This window comes from Gossypium hirsutum, chromosome D12 (genome assembly GCF_007990345.1).
Source record: "Gossypium hirsutum isolate 1008001.06 chromosome D12, Gossypium_hirsutum_v2.1, whole genome shotgun sequence".
NCBI classification, from domain to species: Eukaryota; Viridiplantae; Streptophyta; class Magnoliopsida; order Malvales; family Malvaceae; genus Gossypium; species Gossypium hirsutum.
The window spans coordinates 6457756-6471476 of record NC_053448.1 but is presented as its reverse complement, the minus strand read 5'-3'; the positions used below and the strand labels follow the sequence as shown (position 1 = coordinate 6471476).

General features: G+C 36.0%; 3 protein-coding genes across 3 annotated transcripts; 1 reads left to right on the top strand and 2 right to left on the bottom strand.

The window, feature by feature from the left end:
- Positions 1-1109: 1109 nt before the first annotated feature.
- On the bottom strand, positions 1110-4806 carry LOC107913812 (ATP phosphoribosyltransferase 2, chloroplastic). The gene is made up of 11 exons (XM_016842459.2): positions 4339-4806; positions 4020-4079; positions 3806-3919; positions 3423-3488; positions 3238-3345; positions 3035-3118; positions 2653-2754; positions 2408-2521; positions 2241-2321; positions 1969-2088; positions 1110-1527 (listed from the first exon to the last, which is right to left on the bottom strand). The coding sequence occupies exons 1-11, from the start codon at positions 4576-4578 to the stop codon at positions 1432-1434; spliced, it is 1185 nt and encodes a 394-aa protein (XP_016697948.1). The 5' UTR covers positions 4579-4806; the 3' UTR covers positions 1110-1431.
- A 4632-nt stretch (positions 4807-9438) lies between these two features.
- LOC107915218 (zinc-finger homeodomain protein 2) lies at positions 9439-10188 on the top strand. The gene has a single exon (XM_016844383.2). The coding sequence runs from the start codon at positions 9514-9516 to the stop codon at positions 10027-10029; it is 516 nt and encodes a 171-aa protein (XP_016699872.1). The 5' UTR covers positions 9439-9513; the 3' UTR covers positions 10030-10188.
- Positions 10189-10696: 508 nt separating this feature from the next.
- On the bottom strand, positions 10697-11665 carry LOC107915219 (zinc-finger homeodomain protein 2). Its single transcript, XM_016844385.2, has one exon. It carries the CDS (start codon positions 11662-11664, stop codon positions 10963-10965), a length of 702 nt encoding a protein of 233 aa, XP_016699874.1. The 5' UTR covers position 11665; the 3' UTR covers positions 10697-10962.
- Between the last annotated feature and the right edge of the window lie 2056 nt (positions 11666-13721).

The following is a 13721-nucleotide window of genomic DNA, read 5'->3' as shown; positions in this document are numbered from 1 at the left end:
AGACACGAGGAATCCTCAACAACATTCACTTTCAACGATTCACCTAACTCTTTTGTTTCAATATAGAAAAATATATGAATTCATTAAAAACAATTCAAAGTTATCAATTCTAAGGTGATTAATCTGATTTTAATTTTTAAACAAATTTTAATTATTTTAAGTTAAATTAATCTGATTGTATATCTAAGTTAAACAAAATTTCAATTTAAATATTACTCGAACACTAATTATCTTACATCATGTCTACATGTGTCGATTCAAATAAATTAGCTTTAATATATACAAATTAATCTACCAAATTAATTTATAGTGATTCGAATTAACTAAACTTTAATATAAGCAAATTAATCTAAATTTAACTCAAATCAAATTAGCTTGAACTACACCAAATTCAATTTAATGATTACAATTTAAATATAACTCAAACTAAACATAACTTAAATTACATTAATCATTTTTTTTATACTCTCATAATTTTTTGTATTCCTTCGTAACTTTTAATAAACCTTAATGATTTTTTGATACGCTTTTGGAAAGAGGATTTGGGATCGAAAATATACTTTTTGAGTTAAAAATATTATTTTGCATCTTAATAAATTTTAATGGGATTTTGCCAACAGTAAAAAATTGGTAATTTTTAAATTACTAATTTTGCATATTTGTACTAAAAATATTATATATAATGATAAATTTAGTGAAAACAAATAAATAAAATAAATTTTATAAGATTAATCAATATTTGGTATTCCCTCTAATTTTTTATACTTCTAAATTTTTGTTATAATCCCTCATGTTTTTTATACTAGATACTATCAAAAATTTGTTGATCTTAATAAATTCTCTTTATTTAATTTTTCAATATTTTAAAATGATCATTATATATAATTTTTCCCTACCAAATATTAGCATGAAAAATTAATAATTTAAAAGTTACCAATTTTGAAATTTCTCTAATATGTAAATATATATATATTTGCTCCAAAATTATTACTCCTTAGGAAACCATACTAAAAATTCTTAATATGCCTTAATTGGTTCCCAGGTGGAAGCTTGCAAATGGCGACAGGAAGCGTAATAAAACTGCAAGTCATAAGTGTCAAATACAGATATTTTAAGCAAACTGAAAATCCTTGGATAACATGAAACCTAACAGTTTACATCCATCAAGCGGCACAGAGAGGGAAACATGTTTTGTATACCATCGATACGGTTGCAAAGAGGAGAAATGCAAAAAATAAAAATAAACATTATTGACAAAAGAAACAAGGGACTGAAGAATGCCACTACTGAGAAACAAGACCACCATGACAAAACTTTGAAGGTCCCTATCTCTCGGCAAAAGTAAATTTTCAACCACCTCGACACTTACAAATTATTCAGCTTTTTATATGAAATGCAAGTAAAACCACCCATGCATCAATCCCAAATGGACTAGATACCAAGCTTTGAAAGAAGTTCTCTCCATCTTGGGGTCTCTTCATCAAAAATGTAGGTCAAAGGTGATATTAGCACCCCGCTGCCTCCAATCTGTGCACCACACAACATCAAGTTCAGTGACAACACTTGAATCCTTTTTAAGGTTGGGGGAGGGCTGTTATACCTACGCATATAACCTAAGACTAACCAAAACTTTTAATAAACTACTATTGGTGTTGGAACAGGCCCCATTGCCTATAATGATAGCATGTACAAAGCGATCACTTCTTAAAACCCAACAAGTACTTATCTTTATTTTGGGACCAAACTATGTGCATAACTCCCCAAAAGTATATCTTTTCATAATGACCATCAGTAGGTGGGAAATCATTTAAGAAGGAAGGAAAAACACGAGGAAGTAGTGTGCTTATTGGAATACAGATTTAGCCTTGGATTTAAATTCAAAAGTGTAATGGATTAAATAGAGCAAGCACTTGAGCAACAGTAGCCATAACATATAGGTAGACTTTATTATAATTCATCACGAATTACCGCTCTCAATTGTTGTACAGACTTGTATAAAGCTTTCTTAGGTACGCATATGACTATGGCATAGTAGTCAGCAGTTACTTTTCCATCACGCTTACAGAAAACTGGACATACCGTGGGGCCCTGAAAATGCAAATATTAATAACTTTTAGATGTCTTTGTAGATTTAACAATAGCATTAAGAAAATCCTTTAAGTAATTCAAAGTAAATTTTGTAATGATTCCAAGTTCATTCCAAAAATGGATGTAGAGAACAAAATCTTTTCAAACTTCACCTGCAACCCGGCCAAAGATGGCTGGGTCAATACTCGCTCAGCCACTTCCTCTGCGCTACCGCCCCTCATATTTGCAGTTACCTGCCATAAGAAAGCATATAAACAGGAAGAATTCAAGGAAGAAAAGGAAATGAAATCCAAGAGACTGGAATCATGAATATTCGCACCGTGAACTGACCAAGTGCCCTCAAATGGGCCTCAAATCTTTCAAGAATCTCATGTGTGGTGTCCAGTGCACCCTTCCGCTGGATTAACGCTTTCCGGCTTGCAACTAGAACAGCCTGGAGTAAAATGGACTCTTGAGATTAGGCAAGGTACTCTAAAAGCAAATCCTTTTCAAATTGCATACTCCAGACTAGAAGATCACTATCTTGAACATTGAATGAACAGGAAAAGACAAAGATATGGTTACCTGGCTTTCTAATACAACTCCACCTTCAATTTCTTTCAAATTGTTCTCCCTCAATGTAGTCCCACTACTAACAAGGTCCAAAATCGCATCAGCTATTCCCATCTATATTAACAAGAGAAATGATTTCTATAAACATCACATAAATAAACAGAATCACTAGTTTTCCAGATTGCTTTTCCTTATCTAGATCCCTTTTAAAGTCACTCCCTTCAATACAGTAACAACAATTTGTCCAATCAAATATCAACTAGGTGAAAGACAGAAAAGAAAGAAGAGGCGGATAGACATTGAAAGGTGCATTTAAACTAATAAATGATAAGGAAAAAAAATCTTCGAAAGAAAACCCTAAATTACAGGTACTAGGGGAGAACTTAATTCTTACCGCAGGAGCTGCCTCTAAAGCTCCATCAGCAGTTGAAAATATCACATGCTTCAATCCATGTTCTTTCATAAATTTAGGACCAAGCTGTGCAGAAAGGCAAAAAAGAAATTAAATTCAAATAGAATTCGGTCAATAAGCTACTGCAACAGATTGTATGACAAATAAAGTCTGAAAAGCATGAATCAGTGAAGGACATATCATACATAAGTGAAGCCAGTTGCAACTCTTAAAGGTTTCTCAACAGTCCACTGGGGCATCTCAGCCAGCTCCCTCAATGAATTGATATTCTCAAAGATCCCATACTTAGGAATCTGAAAAAACAAAATACAAACCATCACTAGCAGGGATATCAGGAGCTCAATAAATACTTGTAACAAAGAACACTTACTGCAAGAGATAAACGACAATCTCCATAATCAAGGGCATCATGAACAATGATAAGATCTTCATTTCCCTGTAAATGTATTTAAACAATAAGACTTTAATCTGCACTCATTTTTCCAAGGGCAACTCTTTTTGCTTATATGAAGACAAGGATAAATGCAGTATTAGAACAAACCACATTACAACCGAACTCAACTCTAGATAACTCAAACAATAACATATAAGAGCTAGTTCTAAAGTTAACATGACATTTCAAGGCTGGAATTCTACATATTACATAATCACTGCACCGAATTGGATATTTCAGTTACTAGTGATATTTTCACAATGGCAAAGCACTACAAAGGATTACCATGGTTAAATGGCATCCTATACTTCAAAACTTACTTGTCCATATTCACTGACAGTATCGAGCCCCACGATACCAAGATCTAAATCTCCAGATAACAATTTGCGGACAATGTCTTTGGGCCGCTGAAACCAGACTTCTAAATTGGAAAGCTGGGGAAAGAACAGATTAAACATGGAATATCAATCATACATAAACGAGATACAGATGCCAAGTACAATGCAAATCGTGAGATCGAAAAATGACACAAACCTGAGGTATTTGTGCAACATACTGCCTCGGATTGACTTGCTTAACCGACAATTGACAATCCTTTTGTAGAGAATACAGAAGATCGAAATGGTTCAGAACATTATTTTTCAAAGAACAAAAAAAGGAAGTACAATTAAAGTGATTAAAATGTAACGCACATTCAAGCATAATTATTTGAAACTATGTACACATTTGTTACTTAGAAAAGTTACCTTTAAAATAACTTCTCATGGACATAATTAGCCTTAAAATCAAATTTCTAAACAAATAAAATATAATTTAATGTTGAACCAAGTAGAGCAGGGAGTTAAAGTGGCACCTTGAGTAGATCGAGAGTGTCGGCAGCCATGCGACCCTTGCTAGGCAAGCCGAGACGAATCTCATCCCTTTCAGCGATTTTAGAATCGACTGGGGAGTCGACAAGGGCCGTTTGGGACTGGGAGGAGCAACAAGAGATGAAGGTACGTTTAGAAACGGAAACGTAGAAAGAGTGAGAAGGGAATGAGATTGAGAAGGCTGCGGAGGCGCATTGCTGGAAATACGGCTGCAACAGAGACATCTTACAATGGCTGGTGAAAATAAAACCCTAACTATCAGTTTCTAAAATGATTTTGAAGCAGAAACAGTGACGACTCGTGCGACAAACAAACCAGCCGCCGCAAATGGAAGGAAGATACTTTTCAGATTCCTTTTTTCTTTGGTCGCGAATACTAAATTGTTGGAAGCTGTGATTGGATGCGGCCGGAGATATTCTGCTCGATGCTCTTCACCAATCACCTCTGACCCAAGGATAAAGTGCATACAAGCCACAAAAAATTGGATACGCACCCATTAATGGGCTCGGCCTGGCCTAATAGCAATAAATGGTTTCTTTTGTGGGCCGAAATAGCAATTTTTTGTTTATTTAACGTTGGATTGAGTTAGAAAGTTTTATTTTAGGGTTTAAAATATTTATGTATAGCCACGGTTATCCAAAATTTAAAGCGAGATTGTGAGATTAAAATTAATGGTGATAATGATCGTTGACAAAAATAATTATTGAAATCAATTATAAAATGTTACGTGTTAAGTTGAAATCATTATAAGTTAAAATGATAATATCACATATTATGTCATAATTATTTTTCTCTAATTAATTTAAATTAATTTAGAGGTAAACCATAAAAATTTATATGATTACAAATTAAATTAATTAAGGGATAATAGTAAACGAATATTTAATAGAGTTTACATTTCACAATAACTCTTTTAATTGAAGAACAGACATTAGAAAAGGAGGTTACCTCAAAGTCATTCTACACATTCACAACTTAATAAATCTAAAAGTTCTCAAAAGGGAAGATTTTACATACTCTAAGCTCTTTTTAGAATCTTGAGAAATTTCTGAAGAACTTGAAGAAATCCTGAAAAACATCATATTGGTTTTGAAGAACCTTATCTTCGAATATTATTTAACTGAAAAAAGGTAGCCAAAACCTATTTTTGAAGAAAGTCGTCTTTCCTCTTTTTTTACTAAAGAAAAAAAATGTCCAAATCTATTTCAAGAGCATATAACCTCTCAAACCCAGCCTAGATATTAAGATCAAATTCTGAGGGCTACAATGTCCACCAAAATAGCCTAGTAAATCCATTCAGTTTCAAAACATTTATTTGTCTGATTTGGAGAAAAAAAAACACTTTTAATAATTGCCTTAGGTTTTCCAAAACATCAGTTTTATAAGCTAGAAACTTAAAGTCCAGTTTATTGAAATTGTGTCATTTTTAGGAAACATAATTGATTTTGTCGTTTGGCCTTTTAAAACTCCATTTCATTGTTACTCGACGGAAAAAGTGACGCCTTAAACTTAATTCGAAAAACCGTGTTTTATGCTATATTAGGTCGGTTATTAAAAATTGTTCGATTTTTATCCAAAATTCCATGCATACAAAATCCAAATAAAAATGACCCATGCCATAGTCCATATTTAATAAAATTACAATCCCAAAAACACCATAATAAATAAAATAAAAATTTTAAAGTGCTTTATTAAATAATCTGAGACGAGACCTCTGAATCGTCAATTCTGATCCTAACCTTGAAGGTTATCTGTAAGAAGTAAACTAAAAGGGTGAGCTTAAAAAGCTCAGTGTGAGTCTTAACAGAACAACCAGTAGTTTTGCATATATTTAAACAATCATAGTAGGGCACGTAGCCAACAATATCAATGTTGATAATAGTTCATGGCAGTTCAGTAAATAGTGTATATACATGGGCATGTTCAAATGTAAAACAATGCAAAGGGCCTACCCATCCATCCGTTACACACTACGAGTTCCCTAGAACTCATCATTCAAACACCAAAACAGTAAAAGCAGAAGCTCACTGTAGATAAATAGTAGGTGCCTCGCCACATACACTAAGGCAAGTTGTTGTGCTTTAGTCTAATTCACAGCTCTGTCTGATGCTCTCCAACCCCTCCCAGAACCGTTACCACCCTTGGCCGAACCACGACCCCTAGGTGGCAGTTGGACTGCCTTCGGAGGCTAAACTGAACCCGGAGCTGTAGCTTGTACAGAAGCTTGCACCTGATCAGAATGAAGGGGGCAATCCCTAATGCGATACCCCATTGACCTGCATCGTAAACAGGCTCCTAACCTCCTCCAGCACTCACCTGGGTGGCATCTACCACAGCCACTACAAGCCTGAACCTCAGACGATGTAATCGGCACCTCAGCCCTTGGAGGCCCATCAAATCTAGCTTGTTTCTTAGGGTGTTGAACTGAACTAGAGGGACCTGAACCCCTCTTAAGCTTACTCTGACCCTTCTCCGCTACACACCATCTCCGTTCATCCCTACACATCGCATAGTAACTGCATGACACATTTGAGAATAGTTGCAAACTAGTTGCTAGATCAAAACGCAATAAATCCCCAGAATCATATATATATGGCTTAGCCACTAGAATCAACAGATCATTAAACTACCCACACTTTATTCTTTACACAAACCCCAACCCAATGCAAATACAAAGGGATCAGATATCAGAGATGCTTATTCAGTTATACAAATTCAGAGCATATTCAGATAGTGCGGATCATACTCATTTAACAAATATCACGTCAGATATACATACAGATAACAAAATTTTTATCATTAGGTCATCATATATCAAGTTATATAACCTAATTCAAATTATACGAACCTTATGGAAGGCCTATGTTTGATCCGAACGACGTTTGCGACCCTAGCAAAAAAATTAGAATTTTGGCCCACACGCCCGAGTGGATTCACACGGCCTACATAGATGGCCCGTATGGCCCACACGACCTGGCACACAGCCGTGTGACCTAAGTTAGAGAGTTATACGGTCTGACACACAACCATGTTACTCAAGTTAGAGAGTCACACGGTCTAGATACACACCCATGTCATTCGACCGTGTGACTCAAAAATAAAATAGTCCCTCACACAGCCTAGACACACGCCCATGTGACCCAAGCCAATGTCTTACACGACCTACCACACGGACTAGTACAAGACTGTGTGGTGTCGACAACCGTGGATTTTGGCTTTCGTCGTTCGCAAAATTCTCGGTTTTTCATTATACACCTGATATGAGTTTGACGTATAAGCAACAGAGATGATCCGATAACCTAAAACGTCATTACATTGACCAATCAGATGAATTAATCGAACCAATTCGCTAAACTAACAATCGAAACCGAAACTACGTCAAAACACTTCGACTCAAAGACTTGAAACGAAAACTAACACGTACCCTCACACTAAAACAGCAGAACGAGACTGAGAACGTTGAAGGATTTTGATTCACAACACCTTCGTCTAAATGAAGAAATTGAACAAAACAACAGAAAAACTCAATTTTGACAAACAACAAGCAAAATGAACATTATCAAAAATTCACAATAGAACTTACGCTATTAACCCTTCAATCGCACAAACAACACAATTTCCTTGACAAATCAGCAACAAGATCAACAGAGGAAGAAAAGTAAAATAGTAGAAAGAAAGAAAGAAGAAAAAAAAGGGTAAAAAGGAAGGATAAAGGAAGAAATAAAACGTGAAAGAAATTTTAACAAAAATAAAGGAATTTAATTACCTTAAAATAGACTAATTTTTATAAACTAGTATAAGATGTTTTCTCATAGCTTTTGCAGAAACTTGAACACAAGAGCAAAGGGTATACAAAAGTTTAACCATTAAACCAGTAAGCTCATTCTTAACACAAGTTTATGCAAAATTAATCTTAAGTCGAAAGTTTAAAAGTGAGGGTTGATTCAAAACAAATAGCAAAATTTCCAAAAATGGGACTTGAATGTGAAAGAAATAAAACGTGAAAAAAATTTTAACAAAAATAAAGGAATTTAATTACCTTAAAATAAACTAATTTTTATAAACTAGCATAAGATATTTTCTCATAGCTTTTGCAGAAACTCGAACATAAGACCAAAGGTTATACAAAAGTTTAACTATTAAACCAACAAGCTCATTCTTAATATAAGTTTACACAAAATTAATCTTAAGTCAAAAGTTTGAAAGTGAGGGTTGATTCAAAACAAAAAGCAAAATTTCCAAAAATGGGACTTGAACCCCAAACCTTAAGCACATAAATAAAACACTTAACCACTAAAGTAAATACTTAATTATGAAAAAATCTAACGAACTAAAGTCAAATTTTGGGGCGTTACAACAATTATGGAATCATGAAAAAAAAAGATATGAACACGAGGCAATTCGCACAACGACAAAAAAAAGAGAGAGTTAAATGTGTGATTAAGAAATCGACGAAAATATTAATACATTAATGATTTATATTACGACAAAAAGAATGATATATATATGATTAAGAAATCGACAAAATAGAATATACTGATACGAGGAATATATTATTAAACAGCAAAAAGAATACGATTAATAAATAGACAAAAAGAGTCAAAATTAATGGACAAAATAAGATGTATATTTTTTTATTATATAATGTTTAAAACTACCTATAACTCGTTCTCAATTTTTAGCGCGCTTAAGCTCATGTACTCTTGTATTGACAATAATATCAAAATCAACCGAACTAAGACTAAACAGCAATAAATTACATACTTAAAATCTACAAAATTTATCTGTACGTTAATACAAATTGATAATATATATATGTATATATATATCTAAAAAATTCATGAATTAATGGAAACAAATACTTGAAAAGAGAATACATAATAACGTGCATGTTACAAAAGAGAATAATTGGAAATAGAGAGAGCACTAAAATCCAGTGTGTGACACAACCGTCGGCTGTCCTTAGCCCCATTCTCCAGATACTTGTCACACTTCTACTCGAGAATCTACTTTAACTAAGTGTCGCAGCATTAAACACTTTTTGTTTGATTCTGATGACGGCCAAAACTCAAAAAACAGCCGTTTCATTTGTTAAAAGATGTGACCAATATATGCCCAATGCCAGTAAGTAGCAGTGTCTTTCTTTCATTTCTTTCATCATGGAAAAATCAATAAAAACTGATGAAATCAACAAAGCAGCTGTTGTTGTTGAAGTTGAAGCCAATTCTGTCCAAGGGATGGACGGTGATGGTGTTGATGAACAAGGCGGAGAGACATACATGGAATGCAGGCGCAACTATCTTGCTCCCATTGGAAGATACATTGTAGACGGTTGCGAGAAGTTCATGAAGAGATCAGCTAGCGAAGACCAAACCAAGGAAGCCCTCTTTTGTGCAGGGTGTGGATGCCACCGTAGCTTTCACCGGAAAGTAATGCCTCCACAGCCTCATGTCCAAGACAATACCAGATTCCACCGTATTATGGACTTTCTTTATTCCCTTCCCCTAACAAGGCTTGAACCTCGACCGCCAGCACCATGGCTGATGCGATCACTACAGCAGCAGCAGCTTTCTAATTATGAACTAGTTGAGGGTCAAGGGTCATCCTTAAGCCCAGAGGAAGGTGAAGAAAAGACTGACTCTGAGAGCGGGGATGAAGTTAATCAGGCAGTATAATAAATTAATTAGCTTTCCTTCGTTTCTTGTATGTTTTACTACTTTTTCTTGTTCTCTTCTGTAATCATGGATGAACGTTATGTATGTTTCTTCTAGCTTTTGTCTTCATGTTACTTCTAATTAAAACTTCATTTCTCAACAATTGCAAACTTAAATAAATCCTCTCTTTTTATATAACAAAAGGGAGGAACAACGATTTTTTTTTTGGGTAAAAAGAGAGTGCCTCACAACACTCTAAATACAAACATTTCTCCTCCCATACAAGCACTCAAGAGTTTATTCTCGAAACCCATAGGTGACTGATAGAAAATGAAAAAAATCTGGTAAGCTAGAACTAGATCAGTTGACTGAGTTTGCTTCATGATATATATGTGCGATAATAACATTCCGTTGTTGCTATTTAAGGTCATTTATACTTCTTGCTATGGAAAGATTAAACGCCTCCTCTTCCCTACCATTAAGCATGTAAACAATAACGTTATTACCGAATCCGAGGACAACGTTCTTATATTCATATCCCTATCATTAAGTTTTTTTAGTATCCCCTCAATCCATATAATTATAGGTGGATTAAAATTTTCTTTAATGGAAAGAACAAGTTAAGATCTTTGATGGAAAGAACAAATTAAGTGTTTAATCTGGTCACTAACTATGGATATAGCGATAAATGAGTTAATAATAATAATAATAGCTTCAAATACAATATTTTAAGTTGAAACATAAACGCTCAAAGAAGCCTAGAAACAAGCAAAAGCAACGACGTGACAGAGATTCAGTTACAATAACATAAAGAGAAAACAACGAAGGACGACCCTTGAAATAAACAGACAAGACAGTGAAACAGAAACCCTAATTTGAAACAAGGAGGCGAGATCTCATATAATTATTGTTATTTATTTCATTTATTCAGCCACATGCATATGCGGGGGATAATCACTTAGAACCCTTCCGGCTCCGACGCCTGTTGTTGTTCAACCAAACGACGAACACGCGCTTCGTAATTCCGACTTGCTCGCAGAACTGTCGGATCTCAGCGTCGTCGTGCCCCTGGGACCTCCACCCTAACTTATCAGCGAACCTCATCATTTTGTTCTTCTGCTCCACTGTTAGCCTTGTTCTTTTTGCTTCCTTGTTCGTGTTTTGTTCCTCTGCGCCGGGCCCTGCAACAGTGTTATTCCGGTCCTTAACGAACAAGGAAGTCTCGCCAGTGAGCCCATTGTGGGATGCTAAAGGCAAGGGTGCCAGGCATGATGGCATTAATTTTGGTTGAGGTGGAGGAGGCAAATAATCTTTGCGGTGGAAGCTGCGATGACAGCCGCATGCAGCACACATGAATACGTCGTCTTTGCAACAAATGAACTCCCCACAACCGTCAATAGCGTAGCGGCCAATTGAAGCGGCATGGTTGCGCCTGCATTCTTTGTACCTGCAGATTCTTTCATTACTCTGGTCTGAAACAAGACTGCAGCATCTTTGGACTGAAATGGGCTCAACATCTGATTCAGCCTCCACTTTGATCACAACATTACTTGTTTCTCCTTCCATGAGAGAGAGAGAGTTGATAATCAGCAGTGCTGTGTTTGTGGGATGGTTAGGCAAGTGAAACTGCTCTTTAAATGGAAAGAATTGCATCATGGGAATCGCCAGTTGGAATGTGATTAAGCTAGATGATTGACAGGTTTATATTTTGGAGTTCAAACGTGTCCTTAAACAAATAATGGTAATTAAGGTGTTCCTTTTGTTGGGAAGAAACCGAACAACCGAACAACCGAAACAAAGCGAAAGCACAACCGGTGTTCTTTCTCTCCTTATAACTCCTGTAAAAATTATGGCAAGCACAATAGCACAAGATATGTTCTCTAGCAACCTTAATCAACCACAAATCAACTAATGCAACCACAACAAACATAAATAGAGACACCGATATTTTTACGTGGAAAACCCCTCTAAATTAAGGGTAAAACCACGGGACTTTAGAGTCCGATAAAGAGCTCCACTATCATCAAATGTTCAACTACAAGATCACAATATCAAGCCTACAACAAGCATTCAACTCCGACAAGGCTAACAACATGTAATCTTTAGCAAAAGAGAGAAAAATGAGAGAACATCACCAAAAACGTAGCTTCTGAAAAATGGGTATTTCCGACGCTACAAGACTCGGATGAAAAATCCGACCGTACAAAGTCAAGAACACCTTATCGCCTAGCTGCTGTCCAAAAATCAGCTCAATCGAACCACGGATGAACCTTCGATCGAAGAGTTGATCACTGCTGCACCAAACTTGAAAAACTGAAATTTTCTTCTCTCTTTCTCTCTGTTTTAATTTGAGATTTTTTTTTTTTGCTCTCTACCGAATTTTCTGCCCAATACCCGTTAAAAACCCCATAATGGCTTTTGACAAAACATTATGGCAGAAACTATGGGTTTCCCACATAGTGGGACCCATACCCAACAAATCTCCCCCTCCAACTATGTGGGGAATGCCTCCATGCCGGAGGTCAAACAACATGCTTCAAACTTTCCTCTTGGTAAGGCCTTCGTCAACATATCAGCACCATTATCATTAGTGTGTATCTTCTCAAGCTCTAACAGCTTAGCTTCAAGAACATCTCGTATCCAATGGTACCTCACATCAATATGCTTAGATCTAGCATGAAAAGTTGAGTTCTTACCAAGATGAATAGCACTCTGGCTATCACAGTACAGGACATACTTCTCCTGAGTAAAACCAAGCTCATGCACAAACTTCTTCATCCAAAGCATCTCCTTACACGCTTCGGTTGCTGCAATGAACTCTGATTCGGTGGTGGACAATGCAACACACTTTTGCAGTCTCGATTGCCATGCCACAGCTCCCCCTGCATAAGTGATTAAGTAACCTGAAGTAGATCTCCTCGAGTCAATGTCTCCGGCCATGTCTGAATCTGTATACCCAACAAGAACAGGTTTCTCATTGCCGAAACAAAGTTTCATGTTGGAAGTGCCACGAAGATATCTCATAATCCACTTCACTGCATTCCAATGCTCTCTGCCTGGATTAGAAAGAAACTGACTAACTGTACCAACGGCATAAGCCAAGTCTGGTCTCGTGCAAACCATTGCGTACATCAAACTACCCACGGCTGAAGAGTAAGGAATTTTCTGCATCTCTTCCTTCTCCTTTTCTGTGGAAGGACTATGCTTAACACTCAATCTAAAGTGCATAGCAAAGGGAGTATTCACCGCTTTAGCTTTGTCCATACTAAACCTTTGAAGTACTTTCTCAATGTACCTCTCTTGTGATAACCATAATTTCTTGGCCTTTCTATCACGTGTCAGTCTTATGCCAAGAATTTGCTTTGCTGGCCCCAAATCCTTCATTGCAAAGGATTTACTCAACTCTTGTTTCAACTTCTCAATTCTAGAAGCATTCTGACCAACAATAAGCATATCATCAACATAGAGCAAAAGAATAATAAAATCATCACCAGAGAATCTCTTAACAAACACACAATGATCAGAAGTAGTCTTCTTGTAGCCTTGCTCCCCCATAACAGACTCAAACTTCTTGTACCATTGCCTTGGAGCTTGCTTCAAACCATACAAGCTCTTCTTCAATCTGCACACATAGTCCTCTTTCCCTTGTGCAACAAAACCCTCTGGCTGCTCCATGTAAAGCTCTTCTTCCAAGTCACCATGAAGAAAAGCAG